The sequence below is a fragment of the Anguilla rostrata genome, chromosome 11, assembly GCF_018555375.3.
Source record: "Anguilla rostrata isolate EN2019 chromosome 11, ASM1855537v3, whole genome shotgun sequence".
NCBI classification, from domain to species: Eukaryota; Metazoa; Chordata; class Actinopteri; order Anguilliformes; family Anguillidae; genus Anguilla; species Anguilla rostrata.
Window position 1 is genome coordinate 37,287,202 of NC_057943.1, and position 27,948 is coordinate 37,315,149.

The following is a 27,948-nucleotide window of genomic DNA, read 5'->3' on the forward strand; positions in this document are numbered from 1 at the left end:
GGGAAGCGTTTGATGTTTCCCATCTCTTCATATTTTCATATCCACCTAATTTATTAATTTTGCCATCCACTGGGATGCCAAGTACTGGGACTGAGGGAAGAATATCGGGCCAGCAATCATCCAACTGTAAACCTATTTTCTGTGAACAAATATCAAATAAATAAAGAAAATCTGGGACCTTTTTGTATGTGAACGCGGGAAGTATTGTAATCTAGGTTGCCTATTTTAGGCCAAGTGGCATGAGCCCTTTGCTCTAAATGCCACTTTCCTGATTTCTACAATGGCTCCTTGATTATGTCCCTGAATGCAGCTGTATACCAGAGTTATGATATCTTTATTGAACATGTGCAATATATTTCACAGTCATACTGAACTTGTATAATACATTTCACAGTCACACTGAACATGTATACTATATTTCACAGTCATACTGAACTTGTGTAATATATTTCACTGCCATAAAGAACATGTACAATATATTTCACAGTCATACTGAACATGTACAATATGTTTCACAGTCATACTGAACATGTACAATATATTTCACAGTCACACTGAACATGTACACTATATTTCACAGTCATACTGAACTTGTGTAATACATTTCACAGTCATACTGAACGTGTACAATATATTTCACAGTCTTACTGAACATGTACAATATATTTCACTGCCATAATGAACATGGACAATATATTTCACTGTCATATTGAACATGTACAATATGTTTCACAGTCATACTGAGCATGTACAATATATTTCACAGACATACTGAACATGTACAATATATTTCACAGACATACTGAACATGTACAATATATTTCACAGCCTTATGAAGCATGTACGATATATTTAACGACGTTTGAAATGCCTTTTCTCCGGACGCTCTTCTTTTGTCTTTGCTTAACATCCCGCTCCCGTTCCGCTGCTCTTGTGTTTACCAGGCATTACCCACAATGCCTTCACAGCAGGGGACTAAGTGTGAACATCGCCACAAATTGTCTTCAGCAGGTTGAAATGCTGCGTATCGCAACTCAAGCAAAAAAAAACAACTGAAACGGATCACGTGGTAAACTGGTACTGCTCTCTGTCACAGCCACATCACCCTGCCAATCACAGAACTCCCCACAAGTATCGCTGATAACCGCAGTCCAGTAATGAGGGCACCACGCCTTCCTGCTTCTTCAGCAGGATATACTGCCAGGATCCTAACACTGACACGGTAATATAAAAGCACTTGGTCGTGGCGTATTTAGCATTAAACTTACACTGATACATTACATGCTGATAATTCATTTGTGGCTTGTCAGAGTGTACTATGCGCCCTGGTATCAGTCATACAGATTAATGTGGAAGTTTCCAAGTTCCGTCCCCAGACCCACTGTGAGTGCTGGCTGTTCCTCCCATAATTGCAGCCCCCTGAGATGTTAATTGTTCACTTAATATTTTGGATAATTGGATTTGAAGGATAATTTGCCCTTTTTCATTGTCAGAAATAGCAATGCACACTATGAAGTTCCATATTTACACAACCAGGTCAGATGCTCTAATGCTGTGAATTTCTGTATTGTGCTTGATGCCAAATAGTCCCTTTAGGATAAAGTTACATTTTTAATGGATTAAAATATAGGCCAGTGAAATGGGTGGGGTCCTAACAGCTGAAAGTATGGACCCCTGGCAAATGAAACTAAACCTTGTGAGAATTGCAATTAATTCAATGACAGAGCAAAGTAGTGCAAAATTATAAACATAAACACATGTTTTAAACACCCTTAATGACTCGAGACTAGACGTAATAATTTTTTTTTTTAAAGGCGTACACGGTGGATTTTCAGGGCCGAGTTTGAAAACAACTTGAGCATCTCACACATTTTTGTGTTGTGCGGTTGACACCTAAGTGTAGGTGGGAAACGTTAGTACCTGTGTAGGTTCACAGTTTGCAGGGACGTATATTTAGACTCTCTGGCACCATTTTCCATGTTTTTTTTTGGAGGTTCTACCCACAGGCATTCTGTCTTTGCATTGGTCTGTTGCCACAGCGGCTGGGCCTGTGGGCTGTGGCTCACAGAATTTGGGAAAGGGAGAGCAGAGCACCTGGACCTGTCTTTTTGCACAGACAAGACAGAATCTCTCGCACCACGCAGAACATAAGAACCACAACACACTGGTGCACGGGACAGCCTTGTCCAGGGCGGTTCTCTAAGCTACAGTGTGTAAGCGTGCTTTATGCAGCAATTGAAGCATCTTTGAAAAGCCGTTGACCGTGTCGGAATGTATCATGTTCCTTTCATGCGCATTTGCGTGCACCTGCACGTGCATGCCCAGGTGCACACCTGCAAATGTGCTGATAGGGCTGTGCTGTGCGGCTCACGAACAGAAGCTAGTCGGTTTTATGTGAGTTGCAAGTCCACAGCACTTGCACGACTATCAGCATCGCTCCAGTCAATGGCTCTGATTGGTTGGCTTGGAGCCATGTGATAACCCTGCCATGAAGCGCACCGTGTGTTTGTACTGACTGTCCAAGATAAACATGTGCCTTTTGTCGATGTCAGTAGCAGTAGGATAGCGAATCCTTTTGATGTTCCTGCATCTGTAGGATGGAAGTGCAAAGTACGGTGGGGAGTGTGTGGGGGGGTTGGGAGGCAATCCTGTTTTGAGTTCAAGGCCCACACAATCACTCAGTCAAGCACACTTCCATGGCTAGAATGACACATGACGGTGCAAGCACGTGCTTACTCCTGCAGAAATGGGTCGATTCTCAAAACACTGTCTGATCGTGGCATGATGCTGCTGAGCATCGGTCATACAATCAACAGGTGTTTCAGTTAAAGCTGCCGGGTTCTGTTTAAGCCTCAGGTGCCAGTCTGTTTGAGTGACAGCTATCATACTTCTGTCTTTTTTACGGATGGAAGCTTAGGAGCCCCCAGGAGCCCCCAGAAGCCCCCCCCCCCTCGTCCCCCCGCCCTGTCCCAGACGAAGCACAGCTGGACGTCCTTGGGGGCCGAGGATGGGAGGGGACCCTGCCAGAGTGAAAGCAAGGTGCTGGTGAGTGACGGGCCCTCCTGCACCAGCAGCCAATCAGAAACCTGTTTCTGATGAGGGTGGAGCCAATGAGAAGCTCTGAAATGGGATCTGCCACTGCTTATTTTGATACATGGAAATGGCAATTGCATTACTTTTCTAAAATGGGATCGTAAAGCTCTTATTTTTCCTGCTTACATCCATGACCCTCGCACCCGAGCGTCTGCTACTCTCAGAGGCTTCTCCTTCTCCATTACTTCATTTTTTTGAGTTTTCTTACTTCATTTTTTTACCATTTCCATATCCCTTTATGTGTGACTTCAGACCGATTATCCAATGAAAAGCTTTGCCCCTCTCCATTTCACACACAGTGAATGGGCAGACACAGCTGCATCAGATTTCTTTTGATTAGAAGAAAAGCTCGAGAACATCGTAAGGGATAAATGCTCCGAGGCGAAATTTGAATGACAGACTTAATTTCTGTCAAATCTTTTGCGAAACGTGTTTTCAGTGAGACGACTGTGTAGAGGGAAGAGAACTGTGGGAAGAGAAACGTGAATCCAACATAATTTCAATAATGCATTTGAGGTTGTGATCAACACTGCCGTTGCACTCTTCCCAGAGGAGAAATCTTTTGCTCAGGATGGTCTTTTCTTTAACTCTTAAGAAAGCAGTAAGGTCTCAATTGTACATCTTTTTGAGATCACGTCAATCTGAGCTGTTGCTCCTAAAACCCCCTTAGGAGAAAAGATGAAATAATGAGAGCAGGAATTTGAGACTTCAGTAAGACGAATGGATATTGAATTGAGATGCGGTTGTTTCTCATGAGGTCACTATGAGAAAACTGAGACATGTTTGAGAAGAATCATGAGATCCTAGGAGTCATAGCTGAGTTTTCTTTGAGCTCTTTCTGTGATCTCATGGTCCCATGTTCAGGAGACGTAAATTAGACTTATTTAAGATCATTTAGAGATCTCTTGTTTTGATCAGAGTAAGACATAAATTAGATTATGCGTGGTTGTTGAATTTGAGAAGTAGGAGAAAAAGCCTTTGATCTCACCTTAGTATTAAAAATAGCTCATTTGTGTCTAGGACAAATGAAAGAAACAACTATGAGATCTCTTCTTGGTTTTTTCGGTAAGAATGCATACGGCCAATTGAGAAAAACTGTTAAGACCGAGAGAAAGCACCATGAAAGGAGGTTTCCACATTTAATCTCAAAGTGTGTTCGTGATTGGCAGGTACTTTTTCCATAATGGCCATCACGGTCAGCACGGAGACGGAAGACATGCTGTTGCCAGGGAACAGGACTCAAAGGGTGTCGTGGGAGAGGACTGATGGTGACAGGGATGCAGCCAGAGTCAAACTGGCATCTCAACTCACCTTTCCGTCGGGGCTGGTACAGGTATACATGGGGGGTTTGCGTGTGTGTACCTGCATACGTGTGTGAGTATGTTCAGGTGCATGATTTACATGCATGTGTGTGTGCGCATGCGCTTGTGAATGCATGAGTTTGTATGCGTTTGCGTGTGTGTGGATGTGTGAATGTGTGGACGCGTGTGCTTGTGTGCGATTATGTGCTTGTGAATGGGTACGATTGTGTGTGCGGACGAGTGCATGCGTGCACGTTTCGGCATGTCATTCTCTCCTCTCCCTGTAGATGGCGCTGTGGCTGCCGGGGGCAGGGGGTGTGTCTTGCTGGCTCTCTCGCCCGCTGGTGAGGTGGCTACACCACCGCAGCAGCCCTCCACGTCGCTGTGCGCCAGCTGCCCCTGCCGACGGGCATCAGGGTGGGCACATGCTCCAGGGCCTTCTCCGTCGGCTGGGTGAGGGGCTTCCCTGCTTCCGTTCCACCTCTCTAACCTGCGCTCTGTCTATTCTCTCGTTCCTCTGCTTCCGTTCTGCCTCTCTAACCTGCGCTCTGTCTATTCTCTCGTTCCTCTGCTTCCGTTCTGCCTCTCTATCCTGCGCTCTGTCTGTATCTCTCTATCTCGTTTTCTCGTCCTTGTCAGACTCTGGTCAGCATATTGTCACGTGTGACTGAAATATCTTTTGGGACTCTTGCAGTCTCTGCTGTTTCCATAGTAACGCTGATGGGGGGCAAAATGCTGAACAGTCACTTCAAGCCACGGCTACCCATACAAATACCCTGGGAGGCAGCCTTGGTATTATTATTATTATTATTATTATTATTATATTCAAGCAAAACACAATTATCTTGTTCTCTCACTCTTTATTTCAAGGATTCAAAGGATATAAAGAGGACTTATTTGCATTATCGGAAATAGTGTTGCAAAAGCCTCACACAAGATGACCAGCCATTCATAGATAAGTATATAATATAAGGAGAAGAGATAGAAATGGTATTAAATCTCTTCCTGATTAAGAAACAGTGGGGCTGTTCCCTCTGTGTACCTACGGCAGAAGTCCATCCCGCAGGCTGCTGACTTGCATTGATGAAAGATAAAAGAGCTAGTCAAGTCAGCTGACATTGCGTCTGTGGCAAAGACTGTTCGAGCTGACATTTGTTTACCTTGTTGTATGTTACTCAGGCTCAGTCGCGGATAGCGTTTTGACAGCATGGTTGCGTTTGTCAGGGATAATATAAGTTACGATGAAACCCTAAAAGGCTTGATGCCAAATGCAATGAAAACAAAAGCGATGTTTGCATTCTGGCACTCGCGGGTGGCGAGTAAATCTAAAGTAAAAAAAAATTAATGATATTCCAAAAGATCTTTGTGCGTTATTCAAGCAGAAAGTTGCGCTACATGGTGCTTCTAAGGAGCGCGATGCAGCACGGATTAGGCTTGACCATGAGACTTGGCATCACTGCCTCTGGGCTCAGTTCCAGGGCGTTACTAGCTCCGCACCTCTGAACCAAACGATTACAAATTATTGGCACACAAACAAGGCACCGCTCTGACGCTCGTGGGGGGCTGGGGGGGTGGGGGCGCTGCCTGTGAGTCTGGGTCACGAAAGCAGCACGGAACAGGGTGAGAACATTGCCAGTCATTGTGGTTAATTAATGCCAATTGACAGAGATTACTGGAGAAGGCAGTGCGATAACTGGCGGACAAGAAGCGTCCGCCTCGACCTCTCGCCGAGAGGAGACCGAACTGCAGGTGAGAGAACTGCCCGAGACAAAATGGTGTCCCTCGCAACGGTATCTGGACAGTTTTGAGCCTGAGAAGTGCGGCCAGTGCTAGTGCACCATTTACAGAAGCGCTACACTACCAGAGAATGTTCTGGCTTGGCATCAGTGCCTGTGATTGCAGTCCCGCCCGTCACTGATCAACGATTTATTAGCAAAGCGCACACACAAAATTGCTGGGGTCATAAACAGTCCAAGCGATTTGATGTCGTCCCTGATTGTCCATATCTGTGTGTGTGTGTGCGTGTGCGTGTGTGTGCGTGTGCGTGTGTGTGCATTTGTTTCAGGTATTGCAGGATTGGACGGACCAGGGCATTGTAGTGTGTGTGCGTGTGCGTGCGTGTGCATTTGTTTCAGGTATTGCAGGATTGGACGGACCAGGGCATTGTAGTGTTTATGGTTGGCTGTTCTGGTCCTCCACTGAATCACGCCTGTCTCACAACCCCATACCTCTCTCTCTCTCTCCGTCTCTCTCTCTCTCTCTCTTCGTCTCTCTCTGCCTCTCTCTCTCTCTCTCTGTCTCTCTGTCTCTCTCTCTCTCTGCCCCTCTCTCTCTCTCTCTCTGTTGGCTTGGTATTCAGGGTCTTCCTTTCTATTTATTGCATGTTTTCCATACTTTCTATTGGGTGTATATCCCATTTAGTGCTGTTTGAGTTCAAGCCACCCTTCTGTGTAGTGTAGTGTAGTGTAGTCGACAGGACAATACTCCACATTCGTAAGCACACTTTCAAAGATTCTGAGTAAGTACATAATGACGTCTGTCCTGCTCTCCGGACGCAGTGAGGTCGGAGCTCCAGAGACAGGGGATTGTCCCAGAATTCCTCCCCTGGTCCCACCTCTTTCCCTCTGTCCACCACGCTGTCCAGCGGTATCGAAGACGGCTTCTCTCTGTGAGTCCACGCTGTGCGTCTTCCTGTTTTTCTGTCTCTCTGCTTGCTGTTTGCTGCCTCCACTAACCCTCGCTCTACCTGACTGCCCCACAGGACTCAAGCAGAGAGCTCAGTGATTTAACCCGACCTCTGGCATCACGCTTGACCCTTGACCTCTGACCTCAGAGAAAATGAAAATGAACCAGCACTGTTGGAAGGCACAATTCTCTTCTGCGCTGACGACATCCCTTGGAAGTGAAAACAGCATTAATTGGATCTATTAAACGCTTCAAATTATTCTTTACAATGGAACATTGCTTTCATCTTTTTGTTTCTGAGAGCTATTTTTGTGTTTTGTGTGAGTGCATTTTCCATTCGGTTTAAATGATCGAGTAGGTTTCACTAAATGTTTTTTTTTCCCCACAATGAATAAAATTAAAATATAATTACTGAATTTTTTTTACTGCTTCCTTGCCATTTCTGACTTCAGGCAGAGGGTGTATCCACTACATGTATACTCTAGGTGAGTGTTACGCACTGTACTCTGGGTGAGTGTAACACACTGCATTCTGGGTGAGTGTAACAGACTGTACTCTGGGTGAGTGTTACGCACTGCATTCTGGGTGAGTGTAACGGACTGTACTCTGGGTGAGTGTTACTCACTGCATTCTGGGTGAGTGTAACGGACTGTACTTTGTGTAAGGGCGTAGCGCTCAGTGTACCAGTGAATGGCATGCACAACCTGCGCACTTAATGATTTTATTAAACTTTTCTTATTATTAAATCAAATCAAAAAAATTTTATTCGTATAGTGCAAATTTTACAGAGAAGTCACAAAGACACTTTACAGAGTAACAGAAGAAGAACTGAGAAAATGCCAGGCCTGAACCCCCAAGAAGCACACAGTGAATAAGTAATATTTAGTGTTCTTATTCCTTTTCATAAAAATATTTTGAGTTTTGTCATTTTGTATTTTACTTTGGTAAGACAAATGTTTCTTACGTCAGTGATGTGTATTTCTGCAGCTCAGAAGCGGACTGAACCCCCAGCTGTGTGGGGCATGGGGGGTGGGGGAGGGGTGGGTTGGGTGGATGTGTGTGTGGGATGTGAGGGGGGCAGGTTGCATACCAACAAAGCCTGAAGTGAATTGGCCCCTCTCAGCTCTTTCTCCCTTCCCCACTCTTAAACACACACACACACACACACACATACTCATGCAAACACACACCCTGATAAGAACAAATAAATATTACCCTCAGGTTGGCTGGGGGAGAGACTGCTGTCCAAAGCTCACTGGGGATTGATGCATGTGCAGCTCTCATCTAATCCAGGTGTGTTTGGGAAATCCTCAGGTAAACAAGTGACATGGGAGGGGCTTTAATGTTGTTACACAAGCCTTTTCTTTTGTTTTTCCCTTTTCACTTACTTTTTTACTCAGCTATTCTGAATTTCTTCTTTTCAGATAAGGCAGACTGTAACCACACCACCTTCAACAGGAACAACAACTATGTTTTTCTCCCATGTTTTCCCTTGTTTTTTAGATCCTTCCTTTTTAAAGAGGTTCACATGCCCTTGGGCCTTTCTTTGATAATTTAAACTCAATTATTAACCAGGAAATAACCACCTTCTTGTAAACACATTAATTCTAATCTACAGATTGATGTTATATCTCTGAGACTGAGCCAGGGGAGAATGATACTGCATACTTTTACCTGCTTCCTCCCTGGCTTTTGCTGTATTGTTCTTCTCAGAGTAGCGTACGATTCTTCCTGCGTGGCTATGAATGATTTATCACTGACCATCAGCGCTGTCTTTCTGGGTTTCATCATTTTGGAACACTTTGTTGTACATTTTTCCCTTTAATGAGTAAACTTACTCTGAGAAAGCTACACAATAAGCATTCATCCTTTCAGTCAGTCTGAGCATGTATAGTTTTGAATGAGTCGTTCAGTTTGAGGCATTCAATGATTCCTTTAATGATTACTTTGTTTTATTTCCCACAATTTTCAATTATTTAGCAGTAATTTCAAAGAAAAATAATATGAAGTGTCAAATTGCCTCAAACTGTGGAAACTCCACCTTGGTTCCAACATGGCTTTAGACTGATCCAGCTGGTTTTAAATTGGTCCAGCTGGTTTGAAACTGGTTTGGGGATGGTTAACAAGATGGTTGAGATAGCAACCATGCTGGCAAGCTAGTAGGTCAATTTGGAGCAGACATTTAGACCATCACCAATGGAATGACCACCAGGGATATTGCGCAAAAAAAGCTCTTTCAAAAATGGCTTCATTGAGTATTTGCCCGACGTGACTCTAACACTATCTAATCAGTTGAGATAAGGACACTCAGGTGTCTATATATGCAGGTCTGTCAAAGTTTTTCAGTGTTTCTGTGACCTTTAGCTGGAATACTTCACTGATTACCTGTGTCTGGGAATGCGTTCGTGAGCTTTGGGTGCCTGTCCAGGACCACGTAGCTGTCAGTGACCACAACTCCAGGGCAGCCATTCTGAAACTGTGTCCAAATCGCCGAGACACACACACAGCTATGGCGGAGCGACGGCGCGGGGGCTATAGGATTGAGAGGGAGGTGCTGGACGAGCTGAGCGTCGAAGAAGTGGCAGAGAAGACGGACAGCAAAGTGCCGCTCAAGGAAAGAGTCAGGGAATCAGTGCGGTAAGGCCGAGCCGCGAGCGCATCTCACTGCATCGCGCTGGCATTCAGCTCTCAGGGATAACCTTCTGTCCCAACGGATTGAATTAACTCTGGACTTTTTTGCTGCGCGGTCTCTGTTTCTGTCTGTGTGCATCAGTGTTTCTGAAAAAAAAAAATTATTTCCACAGATACCGGCAGCCAGTTTTGAATTACGCTGAGACAGATTTGAAATCATGAATAATATTTTTTTTTGTAAATTGATTTTATTCATGCAACAGACATAGGTTAACACTGTGCAGCATGCATGCATTAGCTGACGTTTGCTACATGTTGCCATTTTGAATATTAACGTCAGCTATGTTAACTTTGGATGTGTTCTTTGGATGCATTCCTTCAATGTGGATTTCCCATGAGCCGTTGCATATTTGTTAAATGTGACTTCAAGGGGGGATTATTTAAGGAACAAACGTTTATATAACAAACGTTTACATTTCAGCTGGACCCAGATTGAATGTTTGTGGTTTTATGTTCACTGCTTGCAAGCAATCAACTAACAAACATTAAATTGTATTATTTTACTGAAGCTGTAACTCTGCTTTTCTGGATGTCTTGCAGACGTCGCTGGATGACTGCAAAGATGTAAATGTGCACAAGCGGAATTATCTGAAAGATTATTCAAAAGATGTAACACAATGTCAGTCTTACAAATTTAAATTGCACCTGCAGAGAGAAAGCATTGTTGGTTACTGGTGGGAGGCGAGCAATAAACATTCGCTAGATAGCTTGCTAATAATGAATAAAACGTAACGTGATTGGCTATCTAGCTAACTTGCTGTCTAAGTCTGCTAATAAAGCTGACGTTAACATTCAAAATGGCAACATTTAGCTAAATGTAACCTAACTACTTCCCAGACGAGTGGAGTTGTTATAGCAGCAAAGGGTGGACCAACTCCATATTAATGCCCATAAATGTGGATGAAATGTTGGATGTCAGGTGTCCAAATACTTCTGGCCATGTAGTGTATGTATGCTGTACAGTGTAAACCTATGGCTGAAAATCATAAAGTATTTTTCAGAGATACTTTCCAGAGTGTGTAGATCTGCAGTTTCCACGCTGTGTGTGAAGGAGCAGGCTATTCCACGTGCAGAGCACTTTTTGTGCATGTGGAGGAGTTTATGTGTGTGCGGAGGAGTTTATGTGTGTGCGGAGGAGTTTATGTGTGTGCGGAGGAGCTTTTGTGTGTGTAGAGGAGTTTGTGTGTGTGCGGAGGAGCTTTTGTGTGTGTGGAGGAGTTTTTGTGTGTGCGGAGCAGTTTATGTATGTGTGGAGGAGTTTTTGTGTGTGCGGAGAAGTTTTTGTGTGCGCAGAGAAGTTTGTTTGTATGGAGGCGCAGTTTTGTGTGCATGGAAAAGTTTTTGTGTGCGCGTAGGGAGTTCTGAGAGAACGAGGATTGCTCTTCAGGGCCACCGTAGGATTCCTTTCTTTTGGAGAGTGACTGTAGAGCCATCCCGTATTTACTGTTAAATTTCAGTTTCTATGTTCTGTGCTGTTTCTTCATTTTCACTTAGCCATGCCTCATACTGTTTTATTTAGTTTTATTTTTATTGTTATCTTAACTGTGGAATGCATGATGCTTCAGTCAAGACTTTTTTAAAGGGTCCCTTTGCTAAGTGCACCCAATGCAAAATAATTTGATTTGATTTTGTAACTACCTACTCTGCATAACTACTTTTGTGAATTAGCTGCAAGTGCTTCAAAGACAGTGACCACATGCCCCTTAGGGTCAGTGGTTCCCAGGTGTTTTATAACGAAGTTAAAGTGCTTCTGTCCCAGTGTGTGTCAGTCTTAGTGTACCTGAGTTTGTCTCAGGCTGTGGATCAAGGTTTCAGTGTGCAACAGGTTGCTCGCCTCTTGCTGCTCTATGTTCTCTTGTTGTATGGTTCATTTTTTGTGCAAAGCTACCCACGGCACAACCATTTTGATTGTACATTCTCAGTGTGTCTTAGTGTGCTCAGTTTTAGGACTTAAGATAAAATCAAACCAGTTTGATATTCTCGCAAGCGTTGCAGACGAGCTTACGACTGGATCGGGTGAGTCTCTGACAACGTCACATTAGAAGACCGTTGGTCACTGGTGCGCACACCGGTCAAGCAAAGACTGGGGATTTTTGTTGAGATTTTCTTAAGACCTTGAAAATGAGTCTGCGACTACAAAATCCAGGCTAAAATCGTGTAGTGTGCACAAGGCATTAGTATCCTCAGTTTTAGTGTGTCTCGTTATGTCTTAGTGTCAATGTGTCAGTCTGCATCACCATGTCTTACTGAATATCAGTGCCTCTCAGTCTCAGTGTTTCTTAGTCTCAGTCACAGTGAGTGTCATTGTGTCTCGGTGTCAGACAGACTCAGTGTTCCTCAGTCTCAGTGTTTCTTAGTCTCAGTCACAGTGAGTGTCATCGTGTCTCAGTGTCAGAGAGACTCAGTGTTATTGTTTTGCAGGTGTTCAGGTTCCAGAGCGAAGCGCTGTGCGTTGGGGTGCATTCCTGTTCTCTCCTGGCTGCCGCGGTATAACTTTCGAGAATGGGCTGTCGGGGACCTGGTGTCTGGCATCAGTGTGGGCATCATGCACCTGCCTCAGGGTGAGTCTGCACACCTGAATCACACCTGAATAACACCTGAATCACACCTGAATAACACCTGAATAATACCTAAATCACACATGAATCACATCTTACATAGCGCTCTCTCTATCTTTATTTTTCTCGTTCTCTTCGTCTGTCTCTGTGTAATCTGAAACCATCTGAACTATGTATTTTAAATCTCTTTAGCAGCTTGGACACAGATGGTAGAACAGCCTGGTATATAGAAAAGTGTATAATTTAGTGCTCTCATTACATAGCTACGTTCTTTCTTCAATAGTCTTCCTAGGACTAAAATATTATTTATTATTTCTGTTTAACCATGTGGGAGGATAACATGAAAAATGCGTGTGTGTACCTTCTCTGCTCTTGTCTATAGGAATGGCGTATGCTTTGCTGGCTGCGGTCCCTCCTGTGTTTGGACTCTACTCCTCATTCTACCCCATCTTGGTCTACTTCATCTTTGGGACGTCCCGTCACATCTCAGTGGGTGAGTTTGTTTGCCCCTTACCCTGCTTGCCTGTCAGCCTGTCTGTCTGTCTGCCTGTCCGACTGTCTGTCGGCCTGAATGTCTGTCTCTTTCTGTCTGTCTGTCTGAATTTCTGTGTGTGTCTGAATGTCAGTCTGTCTGCTGCAGTACTTTTGCTCTGACCACTGCCCAACACCATTGCTCTGAACACTGCTCCACACTGCTGCTCTGATCACAGCTGCACACTGCTGCTCTGATCACTGCTCCACACTGCTGCTCTGACCACTGCTTCACACTGCTGCTCTGAACACTGCCCCACACTGCTGCTCTGAACACTGCTCCACACTGCTGCTCTGACCACTGCTCCGAGCACTGCTCCACACTGCTGCTCTGAACACTGCTCCACACTGCTGCTCTGATCACTGCTTCACTCTGCTGCTCTGATCACTGCTCCACACTGCTGCTCTGAGCACTGCTTCACTCTGCTGCTCTGACCACTGCTCCGTACTGCTGCTCTGAGCACTGCTTCACTCTGCTGCTCTGATCACTGCTTCACTCTGCTGCTCTGATCACTGCTTCACTCTGCTGCTCTGAGCACTGCTCTGCTCACCCTCCTACAGGTACTTACGCGGTGATGAGTGTGATGATCGGCGGGGTGACGGAGCGCTTGGCTCCAGACTCCGACTTCCTGCTGTGGAATAACGAGACGAATGGGAGTGTGCTGGACGTGGTGGCCCGGGACGCTGAGAGGGTCAAAGTCGCCGCTGCTGTGACCTTCCTCTCCGGCGTCTTCCAGGTAAACTCACCCACACACTAATATATCACACACTGACCCATTAAACTATACACACTAATATATTACACACTGAGACATTAAACAATACACACTAATATATCACACACTGACACATTAAACTATACATACTAATATATTACACACTGAGACATTAAACAATACACACTAATATATCACACACTGACACATTAAACTATACACACTAATATATTACACACTGAGACATTAAACAATACACACTAATATATCATACACTGAGACATTAAACAATACACACTAATATATTACACACTGACACATTAAACAATATAGACACTAATGTGGTGTGTGTGTGATTGTGTATATCTGTGTGTGTGTTTGTGTGATTATGTATATCTGTATGTGTGTGTGTGTGTGTGTTGTATGTGATGTGTGTGTGTGTGTGTGATTGTGTATATCTGTGTGTGTGTTTGTGTGATTGTGTATATCTGTGTGTGGTGTGTGTGTGTGTGTGTGATTGTGTATGTGTGTGTGTGTGTGTGATTGTGTGTGTGTGTGTGTGTGTGTGTGTGTGTGATTGTGTATATCTGTGTGTGTGTGTGTGTGTGTGATTGTGTATATCTCTGTGTGGTGTGTCTGTGTGTGTGTGTGTATAGATACTGCTGGGCCTGGTGCAGTTTGGTTTTGTGGTGACTTACCTCTCGGAGCCCCTGGTGCGAGGGTACACCACTGGAGCAGCCATCCATGTGATCGTCTCCCAGCTGAAGTACACCTTCGGCCTGTCCCCCACCCGCTTCAGTGGGCCCTTCTCCCTGCTCTATGTGAGTACTTCGTCTGAAACAACGCCTCGTTTTAAAATGGGTACTACATTTCCCATGCAAAAATACAAGTAGTCGGTGACACTTTACCATGAGGTTCCATTAACTGCCATGTGCTCATGCGTTAACTAACCTGAACAAATAATGAACTAATCTATTCATTCATTCATTCATTCATTCATTCAGTCATGTTATCTAAGCCATTAGCAAAGGTTGGAATTGGAGCTATAGGTTGAGCAAGTAGGTTTCTTACTGTCGGTGTAAATAATGTAGTAATACAATACATTAGTGCACTGTTTGTTCATGTCAGGAACTTAAGCATTTGTTGTAAAGTGTTACCCAGTAGTTGCTTTACCAATCAAATCAAGGTATTTCTTCATGCCTTCATAGATAGTGTATAATTGACCACAGCAGTGACAGCATTACAAACGCATTTGTGTACTGTAACGCATTAACTTTTGTCATATACGATGCACACGAGTGCTGATCTCTACGTGAATTATCAAAACAGGGATATGGCCGAGACAAAGCTGGGTTAATGTTCCGGAATTTGGAACCTCGCGTTCCCAAAAATCTTCACACTTGCGCTGTCACCGCACTTGGCATTGCGTTTACGTTCGCTGTCCACCTCGCAGCCCGCAGCTATGAAGTAATTGGTTACTTCATTGCAGGGATACGCTGCAATCCTTGGTGCGTAAGTGGCTAAGTACGGTACCGTCCGTTTCATAAATGTTTCACTAATGTCACAGTTTAGTAAACACTGCTTCGCAAGTGTTACACAGTTTAGTACTGTCTGTATTTCAATTGTTATCCTCCACAGGTCCCCATAGGCACCCCAACAGCACAGTCAAGTGACCAATCGTACAACTGAGTTTCTAATAGAGATATTTATAAAAAACAATTAGTTGATCTAATATGGAGAGAGTTGGAAAGGAAAGTGAACATGGATTGAAGTATAAATGCTATGAAAAGCGTGTATTTGAGCCAGTGGTCCTCCTGGTCATGGAGCGAGGACCTGGCTTTTGTCGTTACTCTGAATTTGAGTGGCACAGCAATTGATCAATTAATGCAGTTAACTCAGGTCACCTGGTTTCTTGGGTCTGAATCAGTCACTGATCTTAACTGATCTTAAACTCTGCTAGTTTTAAGAAAACAAAAAATAGCAGACTCTGTGGGTCTCCAGGACCAGGACTGAGTAGCGCTACAGTAAAAAGGAAAATGTATTCATATAAAGTAGGGGTGTTCAATGTAATCTGAGATAGGCTGGTGTGGGTGCTGGGTTTGTTTTATCCCAGCACTAAGACACCTGATTCTACTGAAGTCTTGATTGAAGACTGTGATTAGTTAATTAGTTGAATCAAAAATGTATTTTTTTGTTTAACTTTATTTTTACGTTAAATGTATAACTACTCTCAGAAGTTATACGTTTAATTTCCTACTGCTTCTAACAAAACCCATCATGCCCCTGCACAACAAACTGTAGCATGTCTTCGGTAGTAAGTAATCGAATTGAATTTAACATGTGAGTGTCGCTTGTAAACACTGCTGTCAATCATCAGTTGTGCTTAATTAGTGGCAATTACAAATGCTGTGCTATCATATTCACCTCTGTCTCTCTTTCCACCTGTAGACCGTGTTAGAGATTTGTTCTCTCTTGCCGGAGACTAACATCGGGACTCTTGTGGTGAGCGCTGTATCAGTGATTGCACTCATTGGTGCAAAGGAGGTCAACACACTACTGGCTCGCAAGCTTCCTGTTCCCATACCTGTTGAACTGATAACTGTGAGTCTCACAAAATTATGAGCTGGATCTTTACCCCAACCCTAAACCTAACCCTAACCCTGACCCTACCCGCAGCTCACTGTTGGGGAGTATTTCAACTATATGAAGTTAAACTAGAAGTTTAATTACATTTTGCTGAAGTTTGCTGGTGGTTCAACTGCATTTCAAATTTGTACAGTGGTTGTAGTAAATTACTTTATTGTCATTTTGAAGCATAGTCAACTACAGGAACTACCATATACTTTTGGCCCTAAAATATATATTTTTTCCAAACCCCTTTGACCAAATACTACCCTCCCCCTCTCTTTCCTCTCAAATGCTGACTGGGGAGAATCACTTGTTGCTGGTGGTCAACTGCCAACCCACTGTTGATGGTCTACTCACTGCTTGTTCCCCACGCTGAGCTGTGTAGTGGCTCTCCCCGTGTGTAAAAAGAAGGAATTTCTCACATGCGCTTGTCTATGGAACATGATAATGATCATTTTTTTGATAACGTAAAAGTTTTTATTTAAAGTAGTTTGAACTGCATGTTTTGAGTAATTGTAGTTTCACAAGCTTAATGTCTCTTTAGGGTAGCTTTTCTGTACTTTATATTACATTTCATTTTATTTGGCAGACACTTTTATCCAAAGTGACATATAATAAGTTTGTACTAAGGTCATTGGAACAACTACAGAACACAGGTCTGATAAGATACAATTCTCATTAAGTATCAGTTATCTATAGCCATGAACATCAAGTCAGGTTCACGCAGTAAGCATAGTTTGAGTACTTATGCTTTCAGAGTAGTTTCCCAAACACTGCCTCGCCTGTACCTCCAGTCTTAACCCTGACCCTTGTGTTTTTTTCTCAGATCATCATTGCCACAGTGATCTCCTGGCAGTGTAATTTGGACACTCAGTTTGGTGTGGAGGTGGTGGGAGAGATCCCCTCTGGGTAAGAACAGCGAACTTAGCCACACAACTGCGGCCACACACCACCACCACCAGACAACAACACAACTTCACCGCCACATGCCTGTTCTTTCCCCAGCCTCCAGCCGCCGGTCCTGCCCGCTGCATCTATATTTGGGCAGGTGATAGGTGATGCTTTCGCTCTGTCCGTAGTGGGATATGGCATTGCTATCTCCTTGGGTCGAATTTTTGCTCTCAAATACGGATACAAAGTGGACAGCAACCAGGTGGGAGTTTCTATATTTTCATGTGTTACTAGTTTGTCTGTATATCAATGATGAGTGTATCTGCAACTGCCCACCCCTGTTCAGTATAAAAAGTGGTCTCTTCCTAATGCAGGAACTGGTGGCCTTGGGCCTCAGTAACTCAGTCGGGGGGATGTTTCAGTGCTTTGCCATCAGCTGTTCCATGTCCCGTACTATGGTCCAGGAGAGCACTGGAGGGAAAACACAGGTACAGCTTTTCTGAAATTATTAGCTTTTCTTATGTTTTTCATAATATTTACAGCCAGGGCCCATGTCTGACAGTATATCTCCAATAAGACCAGGTTCTGTTGGAGTTAATTTTTGTGTGTGGTCTTTGTTCAGCAGCAAAGAGTGGACATACTCTTTAACATGAATTATGAGGCTAAGATATTAAGATATGCTTGTGCTCCATGACCGCCCAGATGAATATGAACAGGGATTATGCATTATGTCTAGCTCAGAAGTGCCATGATCCTGTTTTTACCTTAAATAAAACAACTACTTTAGACCAAGGAAACCAGGTGAACTGTGTAATCAACTGCTTTAATTGATCAACTGAGTGCCCAGTAACATCAGAAACCAGCAGACCCAGCGGCTCTCCAGGACCTGGATTGGCCACCTTTGATCTTGCAGTCCTAAGTTTGAAAAAAAATAATAATAATTCTGAGAATGAATAAAAAATTTTAATCATGAAAACATACCAAACACACACCTGAATCACACCTGAATCACATCTCTCATAGCTTTCATTCTCTCTCTCTCCCTCCTTCTCTCTCTATCTCTCTCTCTCTTTCCCTCCTCCTCCCTCTCTCTCTCTCTCACTTTAGGTTGCAAGTGGTCTCTCTGCTGTGGTGATCCTGATCATCCTGCTAAAGCTTGGGGAGCTATTCCAGCAGCTGCCAAAGGTATCTTAGTGTGTGTGTGTGTGTGTGTGCATGAGTGTGTGTGTGTGTGTGTGTGTGTGTGTGTGTGTGTGTGTGTGAGAGAGAGAGAGAGAAAGAGAGTGTGTATTTGTGTGCGTGCGTGTGTGTATGTGCGTGTGTGTGGGTGTGTGTGAGAGAGAGAAAGAGAGTGTGTGTGTGTGTGCGTGCGTCCATGTGTGCGTTTGTGTGGGTGTGTGCGTGTGGGTGTGTGCGTGCGTGTGTGTGTGTGTAAAAAAGCCTGAGTATCTAATGGTAAAATACTGACTGACAGAGTTCTCCTCCAGGCTGTACTTGCTGCCATAATATTTGTGAACCTGCATGGGATGATGAAGCAGTTTATGGACATCCGCTCGCTGTGGAGGAGCAACCGCGTGGACATGGTGAGGGGGTGGGCGTGTGGTGGAGCGTGTGGTGTGGTAGAGGGGCAAGAAGGGATTGGAGAGATTCAGGGGTAAGGTGAAGACAAAACTGGGGGGCCAGGAAGAGAGAACAGAAGGGTAGGGAGGATGAGTGAAGGATGAAGAAATTGAGTAATGAGGAGGGAAAGAATGAAAATGAGGCTTTGTCAGGGAAACATCCCAGACAGCACACTGAGAAAAGCAACACAGCCCTTACAAAAAATTACTGCAGCTTCTGCAGAGTTATAATGTAGTTTAACTGGTGTACTATGGGTTACAGTTAGGGTTAGGGTTAGGGTTACAGCTAGAGTTAGGGTTACAGCTAGGGTTAGGGTTAGGGTTACAGCTAAGGTTAGGGTTAGGGTTACAGTTAGGGTTAGGGTTAGGGCTACAGCTAGGGTTAGGGTTACAGCTAGGGTTTGGGTTAGGTTTACAGCTAGGGTTAGGATTAGGTTTAGTGTTACACTTAGGGTTAGGGTTAGGGTTACAGCTAGGGTTAGGGTTATTGCTACAGCTAGGGTTAGGCTTGCAGCTTGGGTTCGGGTTAGGGTTACAGTTAGGGTTAGGCTTACAGCTAGGGTGAGGGTTAGAGTTAGGGTTACAGCTAGGTTTAGGGTTAGGTTTACAGCTAGGATTAGGGTTCAGGTTGTAGCTAGGGTTAGGGTTAGGGTTACAGCAAGGTTTAGAGTTAGGGTTACAGCTAGGGTTAGGGTTAGGGTTACAGTTAGGGTTACAGCTAGTGTTATGGTAGGCTAGATTTCAGTTATGGTAGGGTTAACTAGTGTATGGTTAGCTCCCCAGCACTGGGCTAGTGTTACATGCTCAGGCTAGTTAGGTTTGCAGCTAGGGTTATGGTCAGGGTTACAGCTAGGGTGAGGGTTAGGGTTACAGCTAAGGTTAGGGTTAGGGTCGCAGCTAGGGTTAGGGTTACAGCTAAGGTTAGGGTTAGGGTCGCAGCTAGGGTTAGGGTTAGGGTTAGGGTTACAGCTAGGGTTAGGTTTAGGGTTGCAGCTAGGGTTATGGTCAGGTTTACAGCTAGGGTTAGGGTTAGTGTTAGGGTTAGGTTTACAGCCAAGGATAGGGTTAGGCTTACAGCTAGGGTTAGGTTTAAATTTATAGCTAGGGTTAAGTTTAGGGTTATGGTTAGGGTTATTGTTAAGGTTAGGGTTACAGCTAGGGCTCAGTTTAGGGTTACAGCTAGGGTTATGGTTTGGTTTAGGGTTAAGGTTATGGTTTCAGCTCGGGCTCTGGTTAGCTTGACAGTGTAGGTAAGCCCCCCCACTGCCATCTCTGGCAGCAGAGGAGCCCCATGCACCGGCCAATGGGAAACGGAAACCCTTTCCCCTCTCCCGTCATCCAACAGCAGATCAACCCTTGATCTGTGGCTGGTGCTAAACTATCTGGCCTATCTGTAGGGCTGGCCGCAGACAGAAGGCGCTGTAGGGCAGATTCTGCCACTGTTGCCGCCAGATATTCGATAGTTGTGGCCTCTAATCCACGGATTGGGTGGTGTAAGCCTCTAACCCAGGGATTTGGTGGTGTAAGCCTCTAACCCAGGGATTGGTTGGTGTAAGCCTCTAACCCAGGGATTGGGTGGTGTAAGCCTCTAACCCAGGGATTTGGTGGTGTAAGCCTCTAACCCAGGGATTGGTTGGTGTAAGCCTCTAACCCAGGGATTTGGTGGTGTAAGCCTCTAACCCAGGGATTGGTTGGTGTAAGCCTCTAACCCAGGATTGGGGGTAAGCCTCAACCCGGATTGGTGGTGTAAGCCTCTAACCCAGGGATTGGTTGGTAAGCCTCTAACCAGGATTGGTTGGTGTAAGCCTCTACCAGGATTGGTGGTTAGCCTCTAACCCGGGATTGGTGTGTAAGCCCTAACCGGGATTGGTGGTGTAGCCTCTAACTCAGGATTTGGTGGTGTCCTCTAACCAGGGATTTGGTGGTGTAAGCCTCTAACCCAGGGATTGGTTGGTGTATGCCTCTAACTCAGGGATTTGGTGGTGTAAGCCTCTAACCCAGGGATTGGTTGGTGTATGCCTCTAACTCAGGGATTTGTGGTGTAAGCCTCTAACCCAGGCCTGTCTTGCCTCTCTCTCTCTCTCTGCAGATCGTGTGGGTGATGACCTTCATTCTGACCTTGCTCTTCAACCCGGACCTGGGCCTGGCAGCCTCCATCGCCTTCTCCATGCTTACCGTCATCTTTAGGACTCAGCTGTGAGAACAGAACCAGACCGCCGACCCAAAATCTCACCACCCCCCACCCCCCCACTGTACCCCACCCATCTAAGGCTCAATACTCTATCTGACCCCCTATGTTAAATCTCATCCCACTGCTCTAAATCAGACACCTCCCTCTAAATCTAACCCCCACTACACTAGAGTTCACCCGCACTACTTTAAATATCTCCCACAACTGTGAATCTACCCCCCAAACTACTCTAGATCTCACCCCCACTACTCTAAATCTACCCCCACTATTTTAAATCTCCCTCCCATACCGCAAAACTGTACTTAGTGTATCTGCTTGGCTGTCTGTCTGTCTTCAGGCCACGGTACTCCATCCTTGGACAGGTCCCAGGAACTGATATCTACAGACCTGTGGAAGAATACAAGCTGGTAAGCATGGCGACACACACACACTGTACTGTGGGCTCAGTTCAGACGCCTCAGTGCTTGTGATGACTGGGCCTGCACTGTTACACAGTGATTTCACAGCAATGGACACTTCTCTGGGGTGTAGGTAAGGGCTCTCTTTAGTCTTATTAGAGGTGTAACTAGGTCTGGGTAAAAGGTGCTTGTTCCGACAGGTGAAGCAGATACCTGGCCTGGTCATTTTCCGGTCTTCGGCTACTGTCTACTTTGCCAATGCTGAGATGTATGTCGACGCCCTGGCAGAGAAGGTGAGACCACTGTATTACACTGCACCACACTATACTAGACTATCACACTACACCGCATTACACTGCCCCACACTACACTAGACTATTACACTGCACTGCATTACACTGCACCACACTGTACTAGACTATTACATCACACTGTATTACACTGCTCCACAGTGTACTAGACTATTACATCACACTGTATTACACTGCACCAGACTATTACACTACACTACATTACACTGCTCCACACTACACTCGATAATTACACCACACTGCATTACACTGCACCACACTACACTAGACTATTACACTACACTGCACCACACTACACTATTACACTACACTGCACCACACTACACTAGACTATTACACTACACTGCATTACACTGCACCACACTACACTAAACTATTACACCACACTACATTACACTGCACCACTCTACACTAGACTATTACCCTGTACTAAATTATGCTGCATTAAACTGTACAACACTACACTAGACTGTATTATACTACTTCAGTGCTATTTTTAATTGTACCAAACTGTTTATGCTGTATCCCGTAACACATCATATCGCAGTTCACTATTCCTTACATGCACCTTCTCTTGCCTTCCATTACACTACTCTATAACATTTAAATACACCATACTGCACTGCATTACGCTACATTCGTCTACACAGCTCTAAACTGCATTAAATTATGCTCTGCTCTGCTGCGTTGCATTACACCACATTACACTGACTTTGTGGACCACAGGCACTGGAAACATAGAAAAGCAAAAACTGAAACATAAACTCTGCAATATTGCCTCTTGCTGCGCTTGCAACCTTGCTGATTTAAATGACGTTTAGGTTCTCTCTGTCCTTTGAAGCAGTCTGGACGGAGAGGTCCAGAAGTTTTTTTAATCAGTAAAGGTGCAAGCACAGCTACAGACAGTGTTGTGGAGTTCCAGCCCTAAAACACATGTAATCTGTATTCTGTAGGAGTTGTTATTGATGGTCGCTGGTTTTTGTCACATGCACTTATGTCATTTAGTAGAGGCAGAAACTCTGGGGCTTCAAGACCAGGCTGTGTACAGTGCTAGATACTATCTAGTTTGTAGATAAACAGTGAGCAAAACGGTGAGCATTGTTGGGCTGAATGGCCTGTTCTCGTCATTATGTTATGTTATCTTATGTTATGTTACGTTATATTATGTTTTGTTATGCTATCTCGTACTTGGAAGTGAGTTTCAGCTGGAAGTTAATGAGCAGATGTAGTCTTGCTTGTGAGCTTCTAGGTGCACACACACATCTGTGAGATATTTCAAGGCTTGTTTTGTTGCTCCATCCAACCGTGAGTCATCGCGTTCAAGCACAACCCACTGTACACATATCTATGTGATCAAAAACACTAAAGTTGATTTTTAATCGGACATCGTAAGGAATACAAGTTGCGCTTTGTGCACAGTTGACTATGCGTTTAATTTTATGTACACATTGCTTGATAGGAGTATGAATTGGTTTGTAATGTGTTCATTTTGGAGCAAGGGTTCATTTTGTGTATTGTATAGAAGGAGTAAAGGGTGATCCTGCTCATATATGGATGGATTAAAGGGTGGTCTGTAGTGTATTGTATGAATGGAGTAAGAGGTGGTATCTTTCCTACCGTTTGGAAGGAGTAAGGGGTGGTCTCTTTTCATTTGGAAGGAGTAAGGAGTGGTATCTTTGTTTTATTTGGAAGGAGTAAGGAGTGGTATCTTTTCGTTTGGAAGGAGTAAGGGGTGGTATCTTTCTTTTCGTTTGGAAGGAGTAAGGGGTGGTATCTTTCTTTTCGTTTGGATGGAGTAAGGGGTGGTATCTTTGTTTCATTTGGAAGGAGTAAGGAGTGGTATCTTTGTTTCATTTGGAAGGAGTAAGGGGTGGTATCTTTCTTTTCATTTGGAAGGAGTAAGGGGTGGTATCTTCCTTTTCGTTTGGAAGGAGTAAGGGGTGGTATCTTTCTTTTCGTTTGGAAGGAGTAAGGGGTGGTATCTTTCTTTTCGTTTGGAAGGAGTAAGGGGTGGTATCTTTCTTTTCGTTTGGAAGGAGTAAGGGGTGGTATCTTTCTTTTCGTTTGGAAGGAGTAAGGGGTGGTATCTTTCTTTTCATGTGGCAGAAGGAGGGAGCAGTTGAAAGCATGTTGCATGGCAGGAATATAAATGGTGACATTTTGTCCCCTGGGGTTGCAGAGTGGGATTGACATCGCGAAGATTCTGTCCATCAAGAAGAAGCAGCAAGCCAAGCAGCTGCGCCGAGAGAAGAGGGAGGCCAAGCGACAAAGAAAAGAAATGAAAGAGGCCAAGAGGGAGGAAGGAGAGATGGTAAAAAGAGGAACGGGGGGATGAGGAAGGGTCTGCGTGTGGACGTGTGGGTCTGTATGTGTGCGTGTTTCAAAATGGCGGCCGGAGTGTAGCTGCTGTGCGCCGTGACACAGCGCCTTAACGCTGCTCCTGTCGTAACAGCCGGCGTTCACCAATGTGGTGAACGTTTAGGGATAACACAGGGTGTGGAAATGCAGTTACAAGCCCTCAGAGAAATTTGGGTCATTTGTTGTATGTTAATTGCTGTCTCAAATAAAGAATTAAAATGTGTGTGTCTGAATGTATGCAAGTGTGTATCTGAGCATATACAATATATGCATGTGTGTGTGTGTGTGTGTGCGTATGTATATGTGTGTATGTGCATATGTGGGTGTCCATCTGTCTGTTTTTCTGTACATGTGTGTGTTTGTGCCTATGTATGTATGTCTGTGCATATGCACAGGTGCATTTGTATGCATGCCTGTGTGTTTGTGTGTGAGTGTTTGAAGCAATGTAAACTTTATATACTTTTAATTGCCTTATATTTTTCTCCAAGTTTAAGTTTTATTTTCTTATTTGTAGGCCTGTCTCTACTCTGGTTTCCTCCCAGTCCACAGACATGCCAGTTAGGCTAATTGGAGAGTCTAAATTGCCCATAGGTATGAATGTGTGAGTGAAAGGTGTGTGGGCCCTACAATAGATCGGTGACCTGTCCAGGGTGTATTCCTGCCTCTCGCCCAATGCACACTGAGATACGCTCTAGCCCCTCATGACCCTGACCAAGAATAAGAGGGTTAGATGATGGATGGATGGATGGATGGATGGATGCATGTATGGATGATGATGCATGGATGCATGGATGGATGGATAGGCCTGTCTCAACATGCTCTGAGCGAGACAAGCGTGCGCATGCCAATATTTTAAAAGCAGAAACGTAAGAGCAGCACAAATGTATTTGTTCTGCGAATGTGCAGAATTGCACATAGTCCAGTGACTCCTACGCATGCCCCATCTCACAGGAGGAGCCCCAGAATGGGCAGACAGATGAAGTCAATGTGGAGGAGGGGCTTCAGCCGGGCCCCGCCCTTCCGAGTGCCATCATCCTGGATTTGAGCCCCGTCAACTTCCTGGATACCGTGGGAGTGAAGACACTGCGCAACGTAAGAGAGGCCATCCGTCCGTCCGTCTGTCTGTCTGTCTGTCCGAGTACTTGTATCTGTTGGACTGTTCCTCTGTCTGTCCATCTGCCTGTTTGAAACTGTTTGAAAACCAACGTATTTGAAATTATTAAATTTTTAAATCACCAACCACAACGAACAATTCAGTTGCACGATCGCACAGTGTTACTAATATCAGTGTACTATCCTAGGAATGAAGAATTATGTTCTGAATATTCATGAAAATATGTTTATTTTGAAATTGTCAGCAATCTGCAGAAATGTTCCGTTGTAAAAAAAAAAAGAAAAGGGAACAAAGTTTCAACTAATTATTTGACCAAGGCCTGATCTGTTTGCTCTTCTGTTCAGCCGTGTGGTTATAGCCTTGTGCCCTCTGACCATGATGTGGCTATGTTTCAGATTTGCCGTGACTACGGGGATGTGGGCGTGGCCGTGTTCCTTTCTGGGTGTCAAGGTGAGTACTCATCAGGCGGGTGTACCTGTTCAGGTGTTAAGTGAAGTTTTCAGCGTTAAGCACTAGGTGTGTTTATAGTGCTTTGTATCTCAAGGTAATTTCATTTGATTGTGTCTCATTTGGCTTTCAACAGTTTTTTTTTTAGTTTTGCAGTCAGATTTATGCTGTCATTTCTTTGAGGATATTTGGTGGCCAAAAAAGTTTCTTATTGTGTTTTTTTTTGTGGATATTAATTTATTTCTGCTACTCTTCTATGCTACTTTGGATTCATCTGCAGCATTTTATGCTTGAAAACATGAATTTAGCTTTGTTTCTACAATTTTAACATCACATGATGAAAATTCCCAAGCCTCCTGTTTTGAAACAGTTAAAATCTTGTGCATAAATATTTTGTGACTTGTTTGCCACAACTGAAGTAGCCCTGAAAAATCTGTTTCACTCAATTAATGAGCTATTGTGTTCTGTAGATCGCTTGTGTTTGGGTGTAGTGAAACATAAAGGTTTGCTGATTTGTAATAGTTTCTGAGAAGGTAGCTAACTATCTTTCAGTCTACCTTTGTAGAGGTTAGCCAGGGTGAAGATGAGGTTATAAGCCTTTTTTAAGTTTTTTCTTAGGTTCACTTTCTGTCTCCAGTTCTTTTATTATCTCTCTTTTCCTGGCTTGCCTTGCAGACTGTGTGGTGGAAAACTTAGAAAGAGGGGGATTCTTCAGTGATAAAGTGACCAAGGCTGCCATGTTCTCCACCGTGCATGACGCTGTCCTCCACTGCCAGAGAGATGCTTCCACAGAGACCACTCAGGTGAGTCACAGAGAGACCTCCCCTCACCTGTCCCAGGTGAGTCACACAGAGAGACCTCCCCTCACCTCTCCCAGGTGAGTCACAGAGAGACCTCCTCACAGCCATCCACTCAGGTGAGACAGAGAGAAACTGGGCCCAACTCCCACAGGAAACAATGCAGAATTTCTGGCTGTTTTTCCATGAAATACTTTTTGTACAATATTTTGTTCCGTTGATGCTGTTGGTAGCACAGAAAGACGGAGGCACTGGCCCAAGGTTTATTTGCCCAGAAACACGTAGTAGTCAGCAGAACAGTCTTACAATAGGTTCCCTGACCCGTGTAATAGGGCAGTCTAATAACATGTGTAATACGTACACAATGCCAGAGTTCTCCGGATCTCACATTCATTTTCAGAACCGTGGGGGCTGCCGGGGGAGCTCATCCTCTTAAGGCACTGCTCTAGCGCATGCATGGGCCTACGGTCCGCTATCAGATTACATTTACATTTGTTTATTTGGCGGACGCTTTTATCTAAAGCGACGTACAATAAGTACTCACCGAAGGTCATCGCAACAACTACAAAACACAGGTCCAATAAGGTAGAATACTCATGATGTAACAGCTATCCACAGCCAAGTCCACTTCACTTCACAAATCCGGACCACGCCTCTGTTAACTTTGGCCAGCGGCCCGGCCAGGGTTTCAGCTGGGTGGGGTGGCCCAAAGAGGGAATGTGCTGTGCTATGATGACTGTATTTAAGCTTGTGTTAATTCGTCTAATTACTTGTGGTCCACTTAAATGGAGGACTGGGTATTAGAAAGGCTCCAGTTCCTACATGCTTTATCCAAAACTGATGTGAATACCCTTACATTAAAGCTGGCAGTCTGCACATTAACTTCATATCCATTGTTTTAGTTCAGATCCAAAGTGCTGGAGTGCAGAGCCTAAACGACAAAAATTGTGTCGCTGCCCAAACACTTATGCACCGCACTGTGATTGGGCATTATAAAATTGGTGATAAAATATGTGATAAGAATTTTCGCAAAAAAATTGTGTTTAGGAAATGTATACTGTAGATTTATTTACAAAATTATGATCAGATTGTGTCAAACGTCTCTCTCTGTTTGACAGGAAATGAAGGGAACCTATTTCTAAAATCCTACCACGCGAGGAGATGAACTGATAAACACTGAAACTCAGCACAGCACGAGGAGATGTACGGATAAACACTGAAACTCAGCACTGCACAGACCAGTTGGCCTTTTTTTTAATTTTTATTTCGGCTTGAATTGTTTTGAAGTATCCTAAAAAGAAATTTGAGTATTTTGTATTCGATGTGTATTTATTGCTTAAAAAATAATAAATGTTTTTAAAAAGGAATACGGTGTTTCTGCCCATTGAAGTAAAGCCTGGGGTGTTCCTATTGTTGAAAGTCACAGCTCCGTACACATCATCTGCAGTCCCTACTTATCACCACACACCTGTCGCGCATGGGGAAAGGCCGAATTTACATAATAATCACATCATATAATACACACAGTAACGATTGTCTCTACGTACTGCTCTGGTAGAACTCTGCATCCACTGATCCACTCAGCTGAAACGTAACCTTAAAAACAGACTGGTTTTCAT

The 27,948-nt window shown here is 44.2% G+C and overlaps 2 protein-coding genes and 1 long non-coding RNA gene across 4 annotated transcripts in view; all 3 read left to right on the top strand.

The window, feature by feature from the left end:
* Positions 1-182, top strand: part of wdr6 (WD repeat domain 6) — a 16,056-nt gene extending 15,874 nt beyond the window's left edge. The window contains 1 exon segment of the mRNA XM_064299817.1: positions 1-182. This exon segment is cut by the window's left edge and continues 1,247 nt beyond it. The gene's annotated coding sequence lies outside the window, so the exon portion shown is untranslated.
* A 5,782-nt stretch (positions 183-5,964) lies between these two features.
* On the top strand, positions 5,965-7,490 carry LOC135234836 (uncharacterized). Of its 2 annotated transcripts, none has more exons than XR_010324224.1 (3): positions 5,965-6,143; positions 6,530-7,062; positions 7,156-7,490. It is a non-coding gene; the product is annotated as an uncharacterized LOC135234836 (long non-coding RNA). The 2 variants fall into 2 exon arrangements; XR_010324225.1 differs by having other exon boundaries at positions 6,953-7,062.
* A 1,818-nt stretch (positions 7,491-9,308) lies between these two features.
* LOC135234833 (solute carrier family 26 member 6-like) lies at positions 9,309-27,696 on the top strand. Its single transcript, XM_064299819.1, has 19 exons — positions 9,309-9,716; positions 12,192-12,331; positions 12,711-12,821; positions 13,421-13,596; positions 14,232-14,396; positions 16,024-16,176; positions 17,030-17,112; positions 17,209-17,356; positions 17,469-17,582; positions 18,202-18,279; positions 18,582-18,677; positions 20,803-20,909; positions 21,242-21,311; positions 21,503-21,595; positions 23,793-23,924; positions 24,923-25,063; positions 25,481-25,535; positions 26,208-26,335; positions 27,448-27,696. Exons 1-19 carry the CDS (start codon positions 9,589-9,591, stop codon positions 27,469-27,471), a joined length of 2,142 nt encoding a protein of 713 aa, XP_064155889.1. The 5' UTR covers positions 9,309-9,588; the 3' UTR covers positions 27,472-27,696.
* Positions 27,697-27,948: the final 252 nt, after the last annotated feature.

Excerpts from the sequence above, each read along its gene's own strand:
- LOC135234833 (XM_064299819.1), top strand. The coding sequence starts at position 9,589 with ATGGCGGAGCGACGGCGCGGGGGCTATAGGATTGAGAGGGAGGTGCTG. Across the intron at positions 12,332-12,710 it reads CATCATGCACCTGCCTCAGG|GAATGGCGTATGCTTTGCTG; the intron begins GTGAGTCTGCAC and ends TCTTGTCTATAG. Across the intron at positions 18,678-20,802 it reads GGAGCAACCGCGTGGACATG|ATCGTGTGGGTGATGACCTT; the intron begins GTGAGGGGGTGG and ends CTCTCTCTGCAG.